Source organism: Hevea brasiliensis, chromosome 13, assembly GCF_030052815.1.
Source record: "Hevea brasiliensis isolate MT/VB/25A 57/8 chromosome 13, ASM3005281v1, whole genome shotgun sequence".
NCBI lineage: Eukaryota > Viridiplantae > Streptophyta > Magnoliopsida > Malpighiales > Euphorbiaceae > Hevea > Hevea brasiliensis.
Genome location: NC_079505.1, coordinates 78844214 through 78863305, shown reverse-complemented (window position 1 = coordinate 78863305; position 19092 = coordinate 78844214). Strand labels below are relative to the sequence as shown.

General features: G+C 29.3%; 1 protein-coding gene and 1 non-coding gene across 3 annotated transcripts; one reads left to right on the top strand and one right to left on the bottom strand.

Moving 5' to 3' along the window:
• Positions 1-7723: 7723 nt before the first annotated feature.
• LOC110660716 (inorganic pyrophosphatase TTM2) lies at positions 7724-15964 on the top strand. 2 transcript variants are annotated; one of them, XM_021819099.2, is made up of 13 exons: positions 7724-8311; positions 9123-9482; positions 11370-11484; positions 11637-11832; positions 11914-12027; positions 12236-12409; positions 13361-13555; positions 14108-14230; positions 14299-14420; positions 14551-14674; positions 14797-14944; positions 15040-15069; positions 15473-15587. In XM_021819099.2, the coding sequence occupies exons 2-12, from the start codon at positions 9146-9148 to the stop codon at positions 15045-15047; spliced, it is 1656 nt and encodes a 551-aa protein (XP_021674791.1). In that variant the 5' UTR covers positions 7724-8311; positions 9123-9145; the 3' UTR covers positions 15048-15069; positions 15473-15587. The 2 variants fall into 2 exon arrangements, with proteins under 2 accessions (XP_021674791.1, XP_021674790.2); XM_021819098.2 differs by having other exon boundaries at positions 7789-8311; positions 14797-15069; positions 15473-15964.
• A 2163-nt stretch (positions 15965-18127) lies between these two features.
• On the bottom strand, positions 18128-18324 carry LOC131172247 (U2 spliceosomal RNA). Its single transcript, XR_009142730.1, has one exon. It is a non-coding gene; the product is annotated as a U2 spliceosomal RNA (small nuclear RNA).
• Positions 18325-19092: the final 768 nt, after the last annotated feature.

The following is a 19092-nucleotide window of genomic DNA, read 5'->3' as shown; positions in this document are numbered from 1 at the left end:
TAATTTTTCTAAAAAATTAAATTTAAATTACAAATAATTATATTTAATAAATACATTTTATATATTATATTTTTTATTGTCATAATTTTAAATAATATATTATTTTTAAAATATTTATAATAAAATAATAAATATTTATAATATAATAAAATAAAATAACTAATATAAATATTTTTATAAATAAGCATATTCACGAGTTTATTTAACGAGTATATTCACAAGTTTATTTAATGAGTTTACTCTCAAATCAACTTACGAGTTTGCAAATGAGTTGGCTCACGAGCCTTAACGAATCGAACACTATAAAACTTGAATTTGATTTATTTATTAAATGAGTTTAAAAATTAAATTTGAGCTTAACTCATTTTTTAAATGACCCAAACTAAGTTGAATTTTTATCAAGTCCAACTTCAAGCAACTCATGAGTGACTAGGTTTATTTATACCACTAAACTCAACGCTAGAAGAGATACCAATTGGGGTAAGCTGGGCCAAGTTTGTGGTCATCTCTGTTTGTGTCTTACCGCAGCCCAACTTGCGTAAGCTCCACTTGGGTTTAGGCTTCGCTTATTTTACGAATTTTTTTTTTATTTTTTATCATTTGAAAACTTTTAAAAAATTAATCAAATAAAAAATATTTTTTTAATAAAAAATAAATCATTTTTAAATAAAATATTTTCATTTTTTTAAAAAATTATTTTTCATTATATATACATAAAATAAATAAGTATTATCAATATAGCAATGCAATCAAATAATAAAAAAATATTTTTATGAGCATACAATTTATTTTTCATAAAATAAATAAAGCTTAAATCTTTCAATAATTTTTTAAACTATTACTATTATAAAGAAAATTTCAACTATTTGTTAAATTATTATTTGTTATTATTGTAAATATTTTTAAAATATTTTAATAATTTTAAAATATTTTTCAACGATTATATTAAATCAATTAAATTAAATTTTGAACGATATAATTGAAATTACAATCTTAATCTCTGTCCTTCCCAAATTAAAACTTCGAATCAATTCTGATTTCAATCCAAATCATAAACGGCGTGACGTCTAATTTTAGATTGAATAAAAAGAAAATAAAACAAACGGACAAGAAGAAAACAGTTGAAGAAATTATCTGTCATTCCATGAATTTTTCCAAACCTTATTACAAGGTACATTAAATATTTGTTAGAAGACTTTGACTAATGGCGCTAGAAAACAAGGTTTTTCAAAATTAGTAGGTTCTGCAGAAGAAAGAATCCATTTTTTGACTTCATTTTGTTTTGCTACCTTCATTACGTTAATTCAAAATTTAATAAAATTTATTTTTTATTAAATTACAAAAGGTATGTTCGATATTTCTTTTTTATTATTTTTTTTTTACGATTCAAGGTATTTTTTAAATCACCTTATATAAATTGAAATTTAATTTATTTTTAATATTTTTATATTTATTAATTAACTAATTTTAATATATTGTTTACATTTTCTTGACGTTGATCTTAATTATTCGTTCACAGTTACGCTAGTCAATGTGAAAAATAAAAATTAACAAGAAAAAAATAGAAAATAAAATAATTAAGCCGTTTTTGAATTTTTTTTAGATAAAATTTAACAGTTCATTAATAAAAATAATAAAATGAGAATATTATAATATTGACATAAAAGAATATAAATATAATTAATTAAAATATCATATTCGCAGGTGATATGGATAGAGTAAAATAACCTTTCGAATAATAATTTACCTTTTTTTATTTTAAATGGCTAGAAAAGTTTTCTACAATATTTACTTTTGTGGCTCATTGTCACGACCCAAAATTCTGAACCGTGACCAGCGCATAATTTAAGTATTCTTAAATCATGCAAGCCTTATCAGAGTATCTTGAACGAATATATAGTCAATTACTAATCCCAAAAATAGATAAAATCCAAATAAATAAAATGCTGAATAAACATCATAAATATCCCATAGGTAAACTGCGGAGTCTCTACAGATTTCAAATAAAAACTTAAACTGTTCAATAAACTAAACTAATTATTAGCCCGAGAAAACATGAATTTGGGCATACCATGAGAACAAATCAAAGTCGTCCCTCTCCAGAAAATGGACTGAATATTTGGATCAGCTGCAGAATTCTACTGATCTGAAACAAATAACAGACAGAGAAAACGTGGTTTGAGTTAGATGCTCAATGAATGATAATTATAGCACACAACGAGGTAGTAACAGGCAGACGCTTGATTAATTTCACAATAAATTTTCTATTCAATAAAATTATGCTCATGCTGTCAAAATCATTAATAAAATGATTTCATAAAACATATATATAAAATAAATTCATTCAATAAAAATTTTATGGTACAGTGCACCAGGGTGATGATACCCCACATCACCAAAGGCCAGATGGTAAGCGCGCTACCAGATATCAGATATCTTCCTCCTCCTTCACAGATATCAATGCATATGATACTAATGCAAACCATAAACTGCAATGATGCATGACTCGACAATGCAACCTAATACCGTGATAGTCCACACGGCGGGGCTAGATAACAGAAACAGATACTGGCACAGGTACCAATTCAAAACAGAAAATCAATTTGTACAAATCTATCAAAATCAATAAAAAATTTCAGATAGCAAATAATAACTGATAGTGCAATTCCAATAGTGTATTTCAATAGTTTCAGAGAGTAAATAAAATCAAATCAATCTCAAATCAATTCAATAAAATCAAATCAATATCAAATCAATTCAATAAAATCAAATCAATCTCAAATCAATTCAGTAACATATCAGTAAATTTTATAGTCAAATATCAATCAATATAAATACATTAAAGGCCTGTTCCCGGAATCCTAATGGGTCTAATGCAGAGATAGTTGGCAAAATCAATTATTTAATCAAAATAGAAATAAAATTCAATAATAAAATAAAACTTTAGAAAATCACATATAAAATCATTGTTAAAATATTGATTTAAAATTTCATTTAATAACAAACTTAATGCTAAGAAATTTTAAAAGGGACAAAACAGTGCCATGTACTATAATTACCACTCACCTGGAACCTCCAAGACAATAGTTATTTCAATGGAAGAGAGACAATTTCAACTGATTGATTGAATATTCAAATCTCCTACACACCCAAAATATTAAAGAAAAATATCAAATAATAATAAAATATAATAACTTATATATATATAAATGAACAGGGACGGGACCTGCCGAAGACGAACAGGGACGCTGCCTTCCAATATATATATTTAAAGATATTGTCTCACTGTAATTATGATCAATCCAATTCAGTACCGATAGTCAAAGAGAAGAAAAATAAATTTATAGAGTAGTTGTAACAGTTTAAGGAGAGAAAATAAAATCAAATTCACCTATTATTAAACGAAGAACGAGAATTTTTATTTTAAAAACATAATCAAAGGTAATGAATTGAGAAATAAAAAATTTAAAAATTATCTGCGCACATCATATTATTTTATATATATATACGTATAACAATAAATAAAAGATTATGAAAATACCTGTTGAGAGTATTTGATAGGAAAAGGAGGTGACAAACAGATTTTGAGAGCAAAGTTTAGCAGAAGAGATGATTAGGGTATATATATATTTCAAGAGTTCTATTAGGTGTAGAATGGGATAAGAGTTATTATTGAACTGGGTTGTTCAGATTGCAGATATATATTTAATTTCAAAAATAATATATATATATCTAAAAATAAATAAGTAGATCATTTAATAAAAAAAATATATTTTTTATAAATATATTAAATTATTGTTAGCTAATTAAAATAAAATAATAATAAATAATAATTGTATATGGGTTTTCACATACTTCCCCCCTTAAAAAAAATTCGGTCCCCGAATTTGAATAGACAAAATTCTAACCTGAAGAATCAAATAAGTGAGGATATTTGGCTCGCATTTCAGATTCTGCGTCCCATGTGGCCTCACTACTTGAGTGATTATGCCACAAGACTTTGATCAAAGCCACTTCCTTAGATCGGAGTTTCCTAATTTGTCAATCTAAAATCTTTACTGGTTGCTCCTCATATGACATATCATCCCTAAATTGCATGGTTTGATGTTGTAAAACATGAGATGGATCTGGTACATACTTCCTAAGCATAGAAATATGGAAAACTGGATGTACATGTGCAAAACCAGGTGGAAGAGCTAAACGGTAGGCAACTGCTCCAATTCTCTCCAAAATTTCAAATGGACCAACAAAACGAGGGCTAAGCTTCCCTTTCTTCCCAAACCTCATGATTCCTTTCATAGGGGAAATTCTCAGAAATACATGATCACCAATCATAAATTCTACATCTTTACGTTTAGGATCAGCATAACTTCTCTGTCGACTTTGAGCAGTCAAAAGTCGATCACGAATTAGTCGAACATTCTCTGAAGTTAATTGTATCAACTCTGGTCTAGTAAGCCTTCTTTCTCCAACTTCATCCCAACAAACCGGTGACCTACACTTTCGACCATATAATGCCTCATATGGAGCCATCTCTATACTTGCCTGATAACTGTTATTATAAGCAAACTCCACTAAAGGCAAATGATGATCCCAACAGCCACCAAAATCCATAACGCATGCACGAAGCATGTCCTCTAATGTATGTATGGTCCTTTCTGACTGTCCATCCATCTGAAGGTGAAAAGCAATATTAAAGTCTACTCGTGTTCCTAAAACTTCTTGGAATTTCTTCCAAAATCGAGAAGTAAACTGAGTACCACGATCAGAGATAATGGAAACTGGAACTCCATGAAGACCAACAATCTTGTTTATATATAATTGTGCAAGTTTAGCTGGACCAAGTTTGTTTATTCCAACATATGCACAATAGATACTGGAATAACAATCTCAGAACTCCATGAAGACTAGGCTTATTTATTCCACTAAACTCAACGCCAGAAGAGATACCAATTGGGGTAAGCTGGACCAAGTTTGTGGTCATCTCTGTTTGTGTCTTACCGGAGCCTAACTTGCGTAAGCTCCACTTGGGTTTAGGCTTCGCTTATTTTACGAATTTTTTTTATTATTTCTTATCATTTGAAAATTTTTTAAAAATTAGTCAAATAAAAAAAATTTTTCTAATAAAAAATAAATCAGTTTTAAATAAAATAGTTTTATTTAAAAAAAATTATTTTTCATTATATATATATATAAAATAAATACATACTATCAATATAATATTGCAATCAAATAATAAAAATATTTTATGAGCATATAATTTATTTTTCATAAAATAAATAAAGCTTAGATCTTTCAATAATTTTTTAAACTATTGCTATTATAAAGACAATTTCAACTATTTGTTAAATTATTATTTGTTATTATTGTAAATATTTTTAAAATATTTTAATAAATTTAAAATATTTTTCAACGATTATATTATAATCAATTAAATTAAATTTTGAACGATATAATTGAAATTACAATCTTAATCTCTGTCCTTCCCAAATTAAAACTTCGAATCAATTCTGATTTCAATCCAAATCATAAACGGCGTGACGTCTAATTTTAGATTGAATAAAAAGAAAATAAAACAAACGGACAAGAAGAAAACAGTTGAAGAAATTATCTGTCATTCCATTAATTTTTCCAAACCTTATTACAAGGTACATTAAATATTTGTTAGAAGACTTTGACTAATGGGGCTAGAAAACAAGGTTTTTCAAAATTATTAGGTTCTGCAGAAGAAAGAATCCATTTTTTGACTTCATTTTGTTTTGCTACCTTCATTACGTTAATTCAAAATTTAATAAAATTTATTTTTTATTAAATTACAAAAGGTATGTTCGAAATTTCTTTTTTATTTATTTTTTTTTACGATTCAAGGTATTTTTTAAATCACCTTATATAAATTGAAATTTAATTTATTTTTAATATTTTTATATTTATTAATTAACTAATTTTAATATATTGTTTACATTTTCTTGACGTTGATCTTAATTATTCGTTCACAGTTACGTTAGTCAATGTGAAAAATAAAAATTAACAAGAAAAAAATAAAAAATAAAATAATTAAGCTGTTTTCGAATTTTTTTTTAGATAAATTTAATAGTTCATTAATAAAAATAATAAAATGAATATATCATAATATCGATATAAAAAAATATAAATATAAATAATTAAAATATTATATTCGTAAATGATATGAATAGAGTAAAATAACCTTTCGAATAATAATCGATCCTTTTTTATTTTAAATGACTAAAAAATTTTCTGTAATATTATACTTTCGGGATCATATTATTTTTGTGGCTTATAGAGAATATTAAATCACCAAATGTTGATAAAGGAATATGTCACATTATCAGACTTTATTAAATCATTATTTAATATTTAAGTCTCCAATCAAAAGAAATCAACCTCTATACCATATTTCAAATTGCCAATCCATTCAAATATTAAAAAAAATAAAAATAAAGCCCTTGAGAAAAAAATAAAACTTCAATAGTGGTGAAAAACAAAACCTTAATATTAGAGAGAAAAACACAAATTTATTTCTAAAAAACATAAACATGAAAAGAAAAACTTAAATTTTATTTCAAATGGGTCTTAAATTTATTTTAGATGGATATAAATATGAGAATTTATTAAAAAAAATAATAAAAAATAATAAAAAAAATAAAAAATATCTAAAGGTAGCCACTGGTAAAAATTTTTTTATATTTTTTTATATAAAAGTAAATAATTTTATAAAAAATAAACAAAGGAACTCAAACTTTAAATTTTATCGCTTTTTATATTTTTTTATAATTTAAAAGGTACAAAAACACTAATCAAATTATTTCTAATTGATATTAGTTTATTTAATTTTAATTAATAATTAAATTTAAAATTTTATAATTTTAAAAAGTTATAGTAATTTTTATTATTATTTTTAAAGGTAGTCGACTAAGTCTTGTAGGTGGTCAGATTCATGACCGACATTGGGGGATGTCACATTGCGCGATGAATTGAGTCGATGAGATATAATTATAATCTTTGAATTGGTCAGAGAATAAAGTGAAAATGCCAAATTTATGACCTGATGCGGTGGTTGACACGTTCTTCAATCAAGAAAAGCAACTATTCTTTCATAAAAAAATAAATTTTCAATTTTTTATATTTAAAATATTTAAAAATATAAATAAATAAATATAATAAAATTATTTTTATTAAAAATAACTTTCATTAATTTAATTTATCTGTAAAATGATTTTTTTTTTAAATTGATTTCACTGAAATAAGAATAAGAATTTTCTTTTTTTACCAATAAAAGTCAACTGATTATAATCTTACCTAATTTAATGGTTTAAAATATATTGAATAATTCAATATATAGGGATCGGTGAATAATTCAATATATATATATATATATATATATATATATTGAAAAGTTATAAAATATATATCATTGATTATATTTAATATATTTTTTTTCAATTTTCTCTAAATTTATGTAAATTAAAGATATATATGAAAGGTCACTTTCCCAATCTAGCTATCCCTAGCAACTAGAGGTGGGTATGGTAAAGTCAAGGAAAAGAAGGACTGTGCTCATAAGCCAATGGAAAAGGAGCAAATGCCCCTTTGGAAGAACTCATGCAGTTAGTAAGGAACTTTCATTTTTATTTTGTTCAGAATTGAAGTCGGGATGGAAATTTCTCCTCCATGAGTAGAGCGAGATAAATTTTCTTTTTTATTTTAATTTATTATCATTATATAATATAAAATAATGTATTAAAATATATTATAAATTAAAAATATAAATTTTAAATATAATACTCGATAAAAATTTATGTGAGAAGTTCATGTATCCATGGTTATGAAACATGACAAAGAGCCAAGCTAAGCCGACCTTTGAAGGCGTGAACTAAGTCTGAAGCAATTGTGGGTTTTGGTAAAGAGTAGAGGGCTCCTGGTTCGATACTGACTGTGATTATGGAGGAAACTAGAAAATATATTATTAAATTTATTATTTAAAATAAAAATTAGAGCCCTATATAAGCACCTCTCTTTTTTTTCTCCTTTCTATCCTTCCTCTGGCCTCGGTCTCTGCTTCTGGGCCTTTCTCGAGTGTAATTGCAGATTCTCTGAAAAACAAACTCTCTTAATAAAAAAATCCGGGAAAAATCAGATACTTCCATATTCAGGAAAGAAAATATCTTCCGTTATATCGATAAACCGACCTTTTATACGAGTGGCCTTGTAGTTCTTCCTGCTTTATTGGTATTTTGCTACCACTTAGCTCTGTCTCATTGCCATTAAAATAAACTGAACTCACTGTGATTCGGTTAGTGCTCTTACTGTCCAATCCCTTGCTTTGCTTCGATGATTTTGATCCATTTTTCCTTCTGGGTATTGTTGGTTTTCCCATTTTGTTATCTGGCAATCATTGTTTTGATCGTTTGATTTGTGGGTTTGATGAGATGGTTGCTTTGATATGATGTCCTATTGTGTTTGTACAACTTGTTGGAACTGAGTTTTTCGCCTTGTTTCATAGGGTTTCAATGATTTTCTGATCAGGATGTTTTGTGTATTGATTTCGCTTTGCCATCTGCTTTTGGCTTTTACACGCAATGGTGGGTGTGTTTGGATCGAAATGTTTCTTATTTTGTCGTAAGGCAGATGGTTAAGTTTTTTTTGAATTTTTTATTTACGAGGTGACAAAGTTGAAGTAGCGTTTCTTTTTCCTCCTTTGAGCGCCTTTTCAAAGTGAATATTGGAGTATGTAGTGCTAAATGTGGCAGTAATTTGATGTAATTATGTAATTTGGCATCGGGATGTTAATAGTGACTTGTTTTAGTTTTAGTAATCAAATAAAAAGGTCCGTACAGGCTTCTATGTTTTTGTTGCAGACGACCCGAAGTTGACTCTGTGAATTAATTTCTCTATGTCAGCATTGCACTGGCAGATTCATCAGTAACTTTGTTTTACATTCTTTAGTTATGCTATTGCTTTTGTATGTTAAATTTTTTATTTTCCGGGTTAAATTTCATCATTTCATTCAATCAACATCTCCCCACTTCTTCTTAGATGTTGTTGTGTTCTCTCTCGCTCTTGAGACTATTTATTTTGCTGCATTTTCTATTTCTTTCAATCAGAGGGAGTTAGCATACCTTTTAAGATGGCCCAAGATAATTCTAATGCTGAATTACACCAGAAAAGGCATGGCCTCTTGAAAGACCAAGTCAGATTGGTTAAGAGAAAGGACTGTGATCGCTATGAGATTGCTCCAATTCAACAGGCTTATACATTTGAGAAAGGGTTCTTTTTGTTTATCCGTGCATGCCAATTGTTAGCCCAAAACAATGATGGAATAATACTGGTAGGCTTAGCAGGTCCTTCAGGGGCTGGGAAGACTGTTTTCACAGAGAAGGTACAAAACTTCATGCCCAATGTTGCCGTCATTTCAATGGACAACTACAATGATTCTAGCCGAGTTGTTGACGGCAATTTTGATGGTGATTTATCTTTTAACTCATTTAAGCTTTCCTTCTGAAACTTTGTATTCTTTTGAACAGTTTTAAGTAAATATAATGTCAAAGATGTGTCTTCCATCAATTTTTCAGCCAGATTTTGCAAGCTATTTATTTATTTTCTGTTTGATAAATTTGGTGGAAAGATCTAGGTTGTGGTATTTTTGAGCATACTAGATAATACTCTTGTGATTACAGAAATTATATAGTTTAAATGATAAAATCATCTATGCACTAAAGATGCTATTTTTCCCCTGGCATGCATGTACATCATTCACTGATGTAAGACTATCTGTAACCATGTAGAAGCTTTCCAGAAAACCAATTAGTGAACTCATTGCAGTGACTTCCTCCTCCACCATCAATGCTGTATTTCAGAATCCTTGGTAACAATTTAGGCTTATGTTATGCACAAAATTATTCTCAAGGCTTATAACCTGGTAGTTTGCTGTTATGTGGGTTGCGTTATAATCATTCCCTTGTACAATGAATCTCTCTCTTTTTTTTTTTTTTTTTTTTTGGGGGGGGGGGGGGGGGGGCTGCGGGCATGAGAGTACAGTTTGATCTGATCACTAAGAAGAAGGGTATGTTATTCGTGCTTTGGAGGAAATTAAGGTCCCTAACTTTTGACTGTCATAGATATTGATTAATGTTATTTTTGTCTAAGATAAAAAAAAAAATGTTAATTTCCCCTAATTTCATTAAACATGGGGTACATACTTTCAACTTAAAGTTTCCTTCCTCCTGCAGATATGTGCCTCAGCTGTTGGCTTTCACTTATCATTTCTTGTTTTATCATCTCATTGCATCTGTTCTGTTGACTCCACATCTCCTGTCCAGAATGCGTCTTGAGTCTTGATTCCTCACTGTCTATATCTTTGATTTATTTGTGAACTAATCCTGATTTGTCGTAGTTGATAACTGCTTATAGATTTAGAATGTAAGTTTTCTTGACTTCTGGGACATAGTATTAGTTAAACGTCTGCACTACTGAATAGAGATTGAACCTATGAATATTTTGGTGTCTTTGTGAACATGTTATTATGAAATTTTAGATATCTCTGTGCTTTAGCTGTAACATTCAGTGCCTTAAATGCTTTGCCATTCAATAAAGCTTAAATTATTGTCTCAAATTACTTTTTAAGTTGCTATAATATATTTTAGTCCTCAGTGCCATTTCGCTCTCTAGGAAATCTTTTTTAAATATGTGAATGGATGTGAGATTTGGCTGCTAATATGTGTGATAAGTTGGGGGTGCTATATGGGATTTGAGCATTTAGCAATTGCAGAGATATTGACGGCTTGGGAGAATGCAATGCTCTGGGAAAGGGGGAGGATTAACTGTTAAATAGAGTGGTTCTCTACTCTTGGTGATATCATGAGACAAGATTTGGTTTGCTGGTGGTTGATGTTTTTGGATCATAGGGCTTTGGAAGGTATTAGGAAGAGTTGACCTATAGAAATATGTGTTGTGTTAAGTCTAGGGAACTTTTTATTTGATTTGTTGTTTTAAGCATGGTTTCAACTATTACATATATTTGAGATTTGAGAATATGATATATACTTATTCCTAGCCATGAGAAAGAAGTGAAGCTTGACCTTATTTTTGACCCTCCAAATTTCATCTCATGGACCTGAACAGTCACTGTTTCGTTATCCAAATTTTCATTCGTGATTAATGTCAAGTGAAAATCTCTGCTAAAATCTTGGACTATGTTGTAGTCTTCATTTAATATAAGGAAATTTGATTATAACTCCTTACCACTTTTATAAGGAGAATATGTTATGAGCCATTATTGAGAGTAGCAATGATTTGAAATTGAGACAAAGCATGCATTGTAAGCCATTGGTTCTAATACTGTTTTTGAACAGATCCACGCTTGACAGATTATGACACACTTCTCAAGAATGTCCATGATTTAAAGGCAGGAAAATCAGCTGAGGTTCCAATCTATGATTTCAAGTCTAGCTCCCGCATTGGATACAGGTTAACCACTGCTTGCTTTGATATGTACAAATAGTTATAACTTCCAGTAGGTCATGTTATTATTCTTCTAAAAGCTATCAAGTTTATTATCATATGTACTTTTCCATATATAGCGTTTATGTTAAACCTAAGTAAGGCATGAATTGTGATAGGACGGTTGAAGTGCCACCTTCTCGCATAGTGATTATTGAGGGAATCTATGCCTTGAGCGAAAAGCTGCGACCTATGCTCGACCTTCGAGTATCGGTGACTGGGGGAGTTCATTTTGACCTTGTAAAACGGGTTCTACGAGACATCCAACGTGCTGGCCAAGCACCAGAGGAAATTATCCAGCAGATATCTGAAACGGTTTGCTTTTTTTTAAATATGTTTTAAAACCATTTATGCACAATGCTGCTTTTCAAATACTCAGCTCAACTTTTATTGCAGGTATATCCAATGTACAAAGCTTTTATTGAGCCAGATCTCCAAACAGCACATATAAAAATTATAAACAAATTCAACCCTTTCTCTGGATTCCAGAGTCCTACTTATGTATTAAAGGTTGTTTACTTGTTTTCCACTTTGATTTCTGTTGAGCTATTTAGTTTTAGTTTTTCATTCTTATACTTGTGTTGAGGCTGGTTAATGTGCTTCCTAGATTATCCCTTTAGCAGTGAGGTTTTTCACAATCTCTCCACTGCGCCATCCATGGTTTATTTATTGCCATATTTTTATTTATACTAATATCTGAGTATTTTTTTCATTGTAGTCAGCAAAGAAGGTAGTGGTGGATCAGATCAAGGCTGTTCTCTCTGAAGAACATACAGAGACAACAGAGCAGACCTATGATATATATCTTCTACCACCTGGTGAAGATCCTGAATCCTGCCAGTCATATCTGAGAATGAGGAATAAAGATGGAAAATACAATCTTATGTTTGAGGTTTGCCCTTTAGAATTTTAGTTTCCTTTGTGTTACACAGTTATTGGTCCTGGCAGACTTGAATGCCTGTACACTTTGATAAATTTTAGAAATATATGTTAAGAAACATATTACACACCGTTGGAAAGGATGTGCCTCTATATTTTTCTGAACAGCACAAAACAAGGACATGTCACTTAGCTGGCCTCTACCCACCTTGTTAACTCTCTTAGAATGATGTTGGTTGTATTCTGCAAGGATATCTACATCTTATTTTTTTATCCCTGAGGTCAGCATTTGATGAATGTGAGCTCAGCAGACAGCACATGCTTAACATATCAAGCTATGTTACTAATTTATTTGGTTCTAAAAATGGTGGTATGCATGTTAATGTATGCTGGCATTTAGAGTATTGGTTAATTTCACCTATTATCACTGATTTATAACTAATTGAAGTCACTTAAATTCAAATTTTCTTGTAAAATCGCTCGACTTTAATTTGTGTATTGATGAGGTCACTATTTAAAAAATGCAAGGGGTTTAGTTAAATTTTTACATAGCAACTTAGTAAGAAAGTCCTATGGCCCACTTTTAATTGTATAGCTGTATTAGCAAAATCTTATTTGACTACCCCAAAAAAGTCTGGCTGAATTTATATTGAACGAAGTTGGCCAGGTCTATTGAAACAAATTAAAATCTGTGTGTAACAAATAAAAGTTTATTGACTGCATTGAAATGACTGATAAGACTGATGACCATGGATAAAATTTTTCCTAGGATAAAAAATTAAGGAAATCTTGGGCCCACATGTGTGTTTTATTAATATGACTATTAAAAATAGTATATAAACTTCAATAGGACAAAATTTGTAGTTATCTTGCAGTTTGGATTTTGGGCAGTTTGTTGTTTTTATATAAAAAACTTACTTCCATATCTTTATCTGATGTGATCAATTATAATTCTCAATTTCAGGAATGGGTAACAGATGCTCCATTTGTTATATCACCAAGGATCAGTTTTGAAGTGAGTGTGCGGCTTCTTGGTGGGCTAATGGCCTTGGGATACACAATAGCAACCATCCTTAAAAGAAGCAGCCATGTATTCTTTAATGATAGTGTGTGTGTGACAATTGATTGGCTAGAACAACTAAATCGTCAATATGTTCAGGTACAACTACATAATTTCTATGGATTCATCTACTTAGGAATGCATATTTACAATGTGCTTTACTGCAATTTTAAATTCCTTCCGTGTGGAAAGCGCTGATATTTAACAGTTTTCCATATTTCTTATGCTTAGACAGTTTATTGTACTTGCTGATTTTCTTGCTTTTTTTTTTTTTTTTTTTTTTTTTTAAATATTGAAATAAAGGAATAGGTTAAGATGTTTTCACTTTTTTTTTTATTTATATTCTCCATATATCCACTTGTTTTTCATTGCAAATTTCTTCTCAGAAGTTATCATAAGTTACTATTACATGGCACTAAGTATTAGAGGTGATGTTAAATCTGTTTGTTTTGCATTGCCAATGACAGCAAGGATTAGTCAGTTATAATCATCTTATGCTATCAATTGTCTGAGAACACTGAATTTTTCACTCTTTAATTATAATGACCAAGAGAATTGTTAATTGCTTATTTTTATTGCTACCAAAAGCCTCATTGGTAGTTTGCATATAAGTTGTATAAACCTCACATTCTTGGTTGTTTTTGCAAAAAGGTTCAAGGAAAAGATCGCTTGGTTGTGAGATGTGTTGCAGAGCGGCTAGGTTTGGAAGGCTTTTATGTTCCACGTACCTACATAGAACAGATTCAACTGGAAAAGCTTGTAGATGAAGTTATGGTATGACAATATCCAATACTTGTGATGACTTCTCCTACGTAGGTATTCCTGATCTGATCATTCTGCAGGCTTTACCAGATGATTTGAAGACAAAGCTCAGCCTAGATGAGGATTTGGTTTCAAGCCCCAAAGAAGCACTTTTGCGAGCCTCTGCTGATCGGGTTGCTATGAGAAACAAGAATCTCAAAAGGTGCAATACACCAATACCACCAAATTATATTTTCTTGTGTTGCTTTTGTATTATCATCTTTATTTGTTGAAACATTATTCAAAAGCTGGCTGCCTTAACTAATAGAGGGGTAATTATTTACATCAAGCAGTGGTATGTCACATTCATATTCAAGCCAAAGTGACAGGAACTTGTCCAAGCTTACTGGACTTGCTGCAAATAACCAAATGCATACTGAGAGAAACACAGAGTCAATGACAGTGCTAACAAATCAGGTATTCCAAAGTCATTTTGTATCAACTGTTTGGTCATTTTTCACTATAATGAAGCTCTAGAAGTAGAACTCAAAAAGTCTTCCCTGTTAATCTCATCTGTTTTCTTCTTCTCTTCTCTTTAGGGAATCCTCACTCAACTTTCAGAACAGATATCCTCTCTAAATGATAGAATGGATGAGTTTGCAGCCCGTATTGAAGAGCTAAACTCCAAATTAAACATCAATAGAAGTTCTTCCAGCCAACAAAACTTGGGTCTCCAAGCTGAAGCATGTAATGGCTCTGCTTCCACGTCTTACTTCCTTTCTGGTTTAAGCAATGGTTCCTTGACTGGATCCAAAATGTCTAATTCCTCATCTTCCTCTCAGTTGGCTAAGGAGTCACCATTAATGGAAGAGGTACTACAACTAGCCCCTTCAAACCCACTTTTCTTTTTTTAATATTTTATTCAGCTGTGCTATTTTCTAAGTTCCATATTTCTAGATTAAGATGTGGGAGTGAAGTTCCCAAAATTGGGTATGAGACAGATAGAGGGTATTGATGTGGACTTGCCACTCTTTAGTTTCCGTATTGATAAGAGGTTGATTATCTAACAAGTTTTTGTGAAACTTATATTTAAAAAAAAAAAACACTTGTCAATAAACTTGAGAGGTTGAGAGAAAGGAATTTCGCGTGTTCTATCGACAGCTAAGTTAATTTGATCATGGTAGAGTTATATGTTTGTACATTTTTCCAATGCATTCGGTTTTTGAAGTTTGCTCATCCTATCAATTTCCTTATTTATCTTTCTATGTGAAGCAGATATCTGGCGTTGCTCGGGGACAACGGCAAGTCAAGCACCAGTTAGATACTTTAAGCAATCTACTTCGCGAGAGCTTAGGACAGAGATCTCAGCAAGTAAGAACGAATAGGAGAAGCACAATCGCTGATTTTGAAATCACAAAAATTGCTCTTATTTTGTCGATTGGTGTTTTAGGATTCAGCATGTGCAGAAGGATTTTCTAGTGCAAAATGGTACCATTAGATTCACATTTTTGTTCTGCCTTCGGAAATTTTTTTTCTTCTCTTTAGGAGTCCCAGTAAGTGTGCCCTTATACTCGGCTAAGACAAAAAGAATTGATCATTGAGAAAATTGTTTGGGAGGTGCCTTCAAGTTCCTGTCATATTGTGGGAAGGGTTTTTTTTTTTTTTTTTCCTCGTTGGGATCCTTCTGAATGCTTCTATACATTGTAGTTTTCGTATTCAAAATGGCTAATTAATATCAGAAATAATAGAAATATATTTATCCTCTAATCCCTCGTGACTTTTAAATGTGAATTTTTGTTTTACCTTAAAAATATTAATTTATTAATTATTATTTACTCTGTAATTGAATCAAATTGCTTGAACTGACTGAAAATATTATTGATTTTCTGAATCCATATGTTGGATGATTATGATTACAGGGCATTCCATTAGCCAAGCATTATTTTCTTACCATAAAAAATAAAATTTTCCTAAGCATTTTAGTAAATATTATAACTAATTAAATGCCAAAAATTACGAAATATCAGTTCATGTAAAATTTAAACATATTCATAGTAACATGTAAAATGAATTACTAAAATTATTTTATTAACATTACCGTGAGCAACACGTTATAAGGTCACATTTTAACTTATAAAATGGGAATCATTGGACCATGCTTTGATGTGTGCCGCAAGCTGTGGCAGTAGGACAACGCACGAGTCTCAGTAGCAAGACCCTCCCCATTGAAAAACTACTTTAGTAAAACGCGCGCCAATGACCCACGTTTTAGATATTAAACCGATAAGAGCAGATACAACTCTTACCCTAGTTAAAAGATCGTGAATGGTAGAAAGTGCAACTCTCCTTAATCTATATTTATACCAACAATTTTCCAAAGGTCTAGTCTTTTGTAACCGATGTGGGATTCTTTTAAGCACTAGGCACTCACTGCTCATTGGTCACTTTACCATTCCTTCTATATTTCTTCTTCCCTTACATCAATAGAACTATATTACAGTAAGTTAGTTCTGACAGATAACAATGATTGTATCACTTTCTGTTGAAACGGAGATTTGATTTTTGTTTGAATTTTTTATAGATTTTTTTTATATAAATATTTTAGATTATTTGGATTTTTAATTATTTAAAAGTAGTAAATAATTTTTAATATTAATAAATATAGAAGTTTGTTTTATTTAAGTAGAAAATTAACATCTTAAATTTTGAAGTGATGTCAGGTACTTAAATAGAAAGTTATAAAGTCATATGATATAATTAAAATTGTAGTGGAATCATAATTATATTATACATATAATTATGTTATTTAATAATATAAAAAAATTAATATAATAAAATATTAATCACATAATATAATTAATTATAATAATTATTATGTATAAAAATAGATATAATCATAATTTTTTTTTTATTTATCGTCATCAATATCATCACTGTTACTACTACCATTATCTTGTTATTGCCATCGCTATCACTACCACTTCCATTTCACTAGTGTTATCACTACTTAATCATTATCAGCACTTAATTATTATTACTCTCTCATACTGTCATCACTATCACATTCACTACCACTCAACTATTAATCACTGTAAATATTATCACTTATTATTAACACTACAAATAAGTTAAATATTAAAATTAAAATTATCATTACATTACATTACTTATATTTTTATTTACAAAAAAAAATAAGAATGTAATGATAATTATATTATATTATAATTTTAATTACATTACATAATTGATTACATTGTATTACATCACGTTTTACTAAATGTAACTTAAATTTTATGTTTAGACATCAAAAAGTGATTTAGAACTTAATTAAACATTTAAAAATTTAAGGAGTAAAACAGTTTTATTCTAAAATTTAATGGTTAGGCTACTAGTGTTTATTATTATATAATTAATGGATAAAGTGTTAATTAATTAGCCTCCTCATTTGCTTGTGGATCTCCTTTAATGGTTGAAAGCTTTGTCTTAAGAGCAGCAATTCTTTTTGTTATCAATAGAGGTGAGCTAATAGTTATGCTGATTGGATCGTTAAACATGATTAAGATGGGTAAATTTAATGTGGGTTGGATCACTAATCTCCCCCTCTTATTAGCTAATAAAATTAAATTAATTAAAGTGAAATTGATCAAATAGATCAATTTACCACAAATTGCTTAGTACATAAAAAGTGTTAAAATTTTGAATGATAAATTACACTAGTTTTTAAATAACTTATTATTTAATCTTTGAAACTTTATCAAAATACTAATTTAAAAAAAATCATTTATTGTTGATATTATTGATTTTAATTTTTTAAATTTTAATAAATTATAAAATGCAAATGATTTAATCCTTGGCACGCATAGGGCAAAATCTCGTCCGAAAGCTTATTGTATCCCAACTAAAATTATAAAACATTCCTTATCATGCATTGGTGGGTGCGCCAGGCCCTAGCAGTAGTGCGAAGCAGGGGCGACGCACGAGAGTACCAGTAGCAAGCTACCGTAATACACCCTCTCCCATTAAAAAATTAATTTAATATCATGTGAATCAATGATCCACGTATCAGATATTAAACTGATAAGAACAGATACTACACTTGATCTTAGCCAAAAGGCCGAGAAAGGTATGCTTCTCACCTTTCTTTCAGCTATTATTTGTACTGACATATCTCTAAGCTCGAGTCTCGTGTGACCGATGTGGGTTTCTATCCTCATTACACGTTATTCCATTGGCTGGCTTTATCTATGTTTCTGAAATCTTAAATACAAATTTTATTAGGTCTATATTCCTGCATATGGATCAATTTGTTGATTAAAATACAATTTAATATCAATACATTATATTAAATTTCATAATATTTAACATAATTTAAATTTAGATTTTAATACAGTATTTCTATTTTTTTATTTCGAAATATTCAAATATATAATAAATAATTTATGGGTATTTTTTAATTATAATTATTATTTTTAACATATTTTTTAATAAAAATTATGAAACATAAATTTAAGAATTATATTATAATTTATCATTAATTTTTTAAATTTAATTTAATCCTTTTATGACAACTCATTAATGTTTAAGTTATAATAAACAAATTTATTATAATTATGATTTAATATAAACCTTTGAATTTTTTTTTCAAATTGGGCAATATTTTTTGACACGGTTCTCATTTTAGCTTTCCCCAATTCTTTTATACTATGCTAATTTTTATTAACATTCGTTGTACGGTGTCTTTACATATTTTATATTCTCGTGCTTTATTTTATATACATGAATTTTTATTAATTTTTTTATATGATATATTTCTATCACGATATTTTATTTTAAATAGCCAATTACATTTAGTTATTTATTATTATAATATGAAGTTACAATGATACAATTCTATA

What these genes read in the sequence shown, in the direction of transcription:
- LOC110660716 (XM_021819098.2), top strand. Translation starts at nt 9,146, where the DNA reads ATGGCCCAAGATAATTCTAATGCTGAATTACACCAGAAAAGGCATGGC. An exon ending in TCCAGCAGATATCTGAAACG is followed by an intron (nt 11,833 to 11,913) that starts GTTTGCTTTTTT and finishes CTTTTATTGCAG; the next exon opens with GTATATCCAATGTACAAAGC. An exon ending in TGACAGTGCTAACAAATCAG is followed by an intron (nt 14,675 to 14,796) that starts GTATTCCAAAGT and finishes TCTTCTCTTTAG; the next exon opens with GGAATCCTCACTCAACTTTC.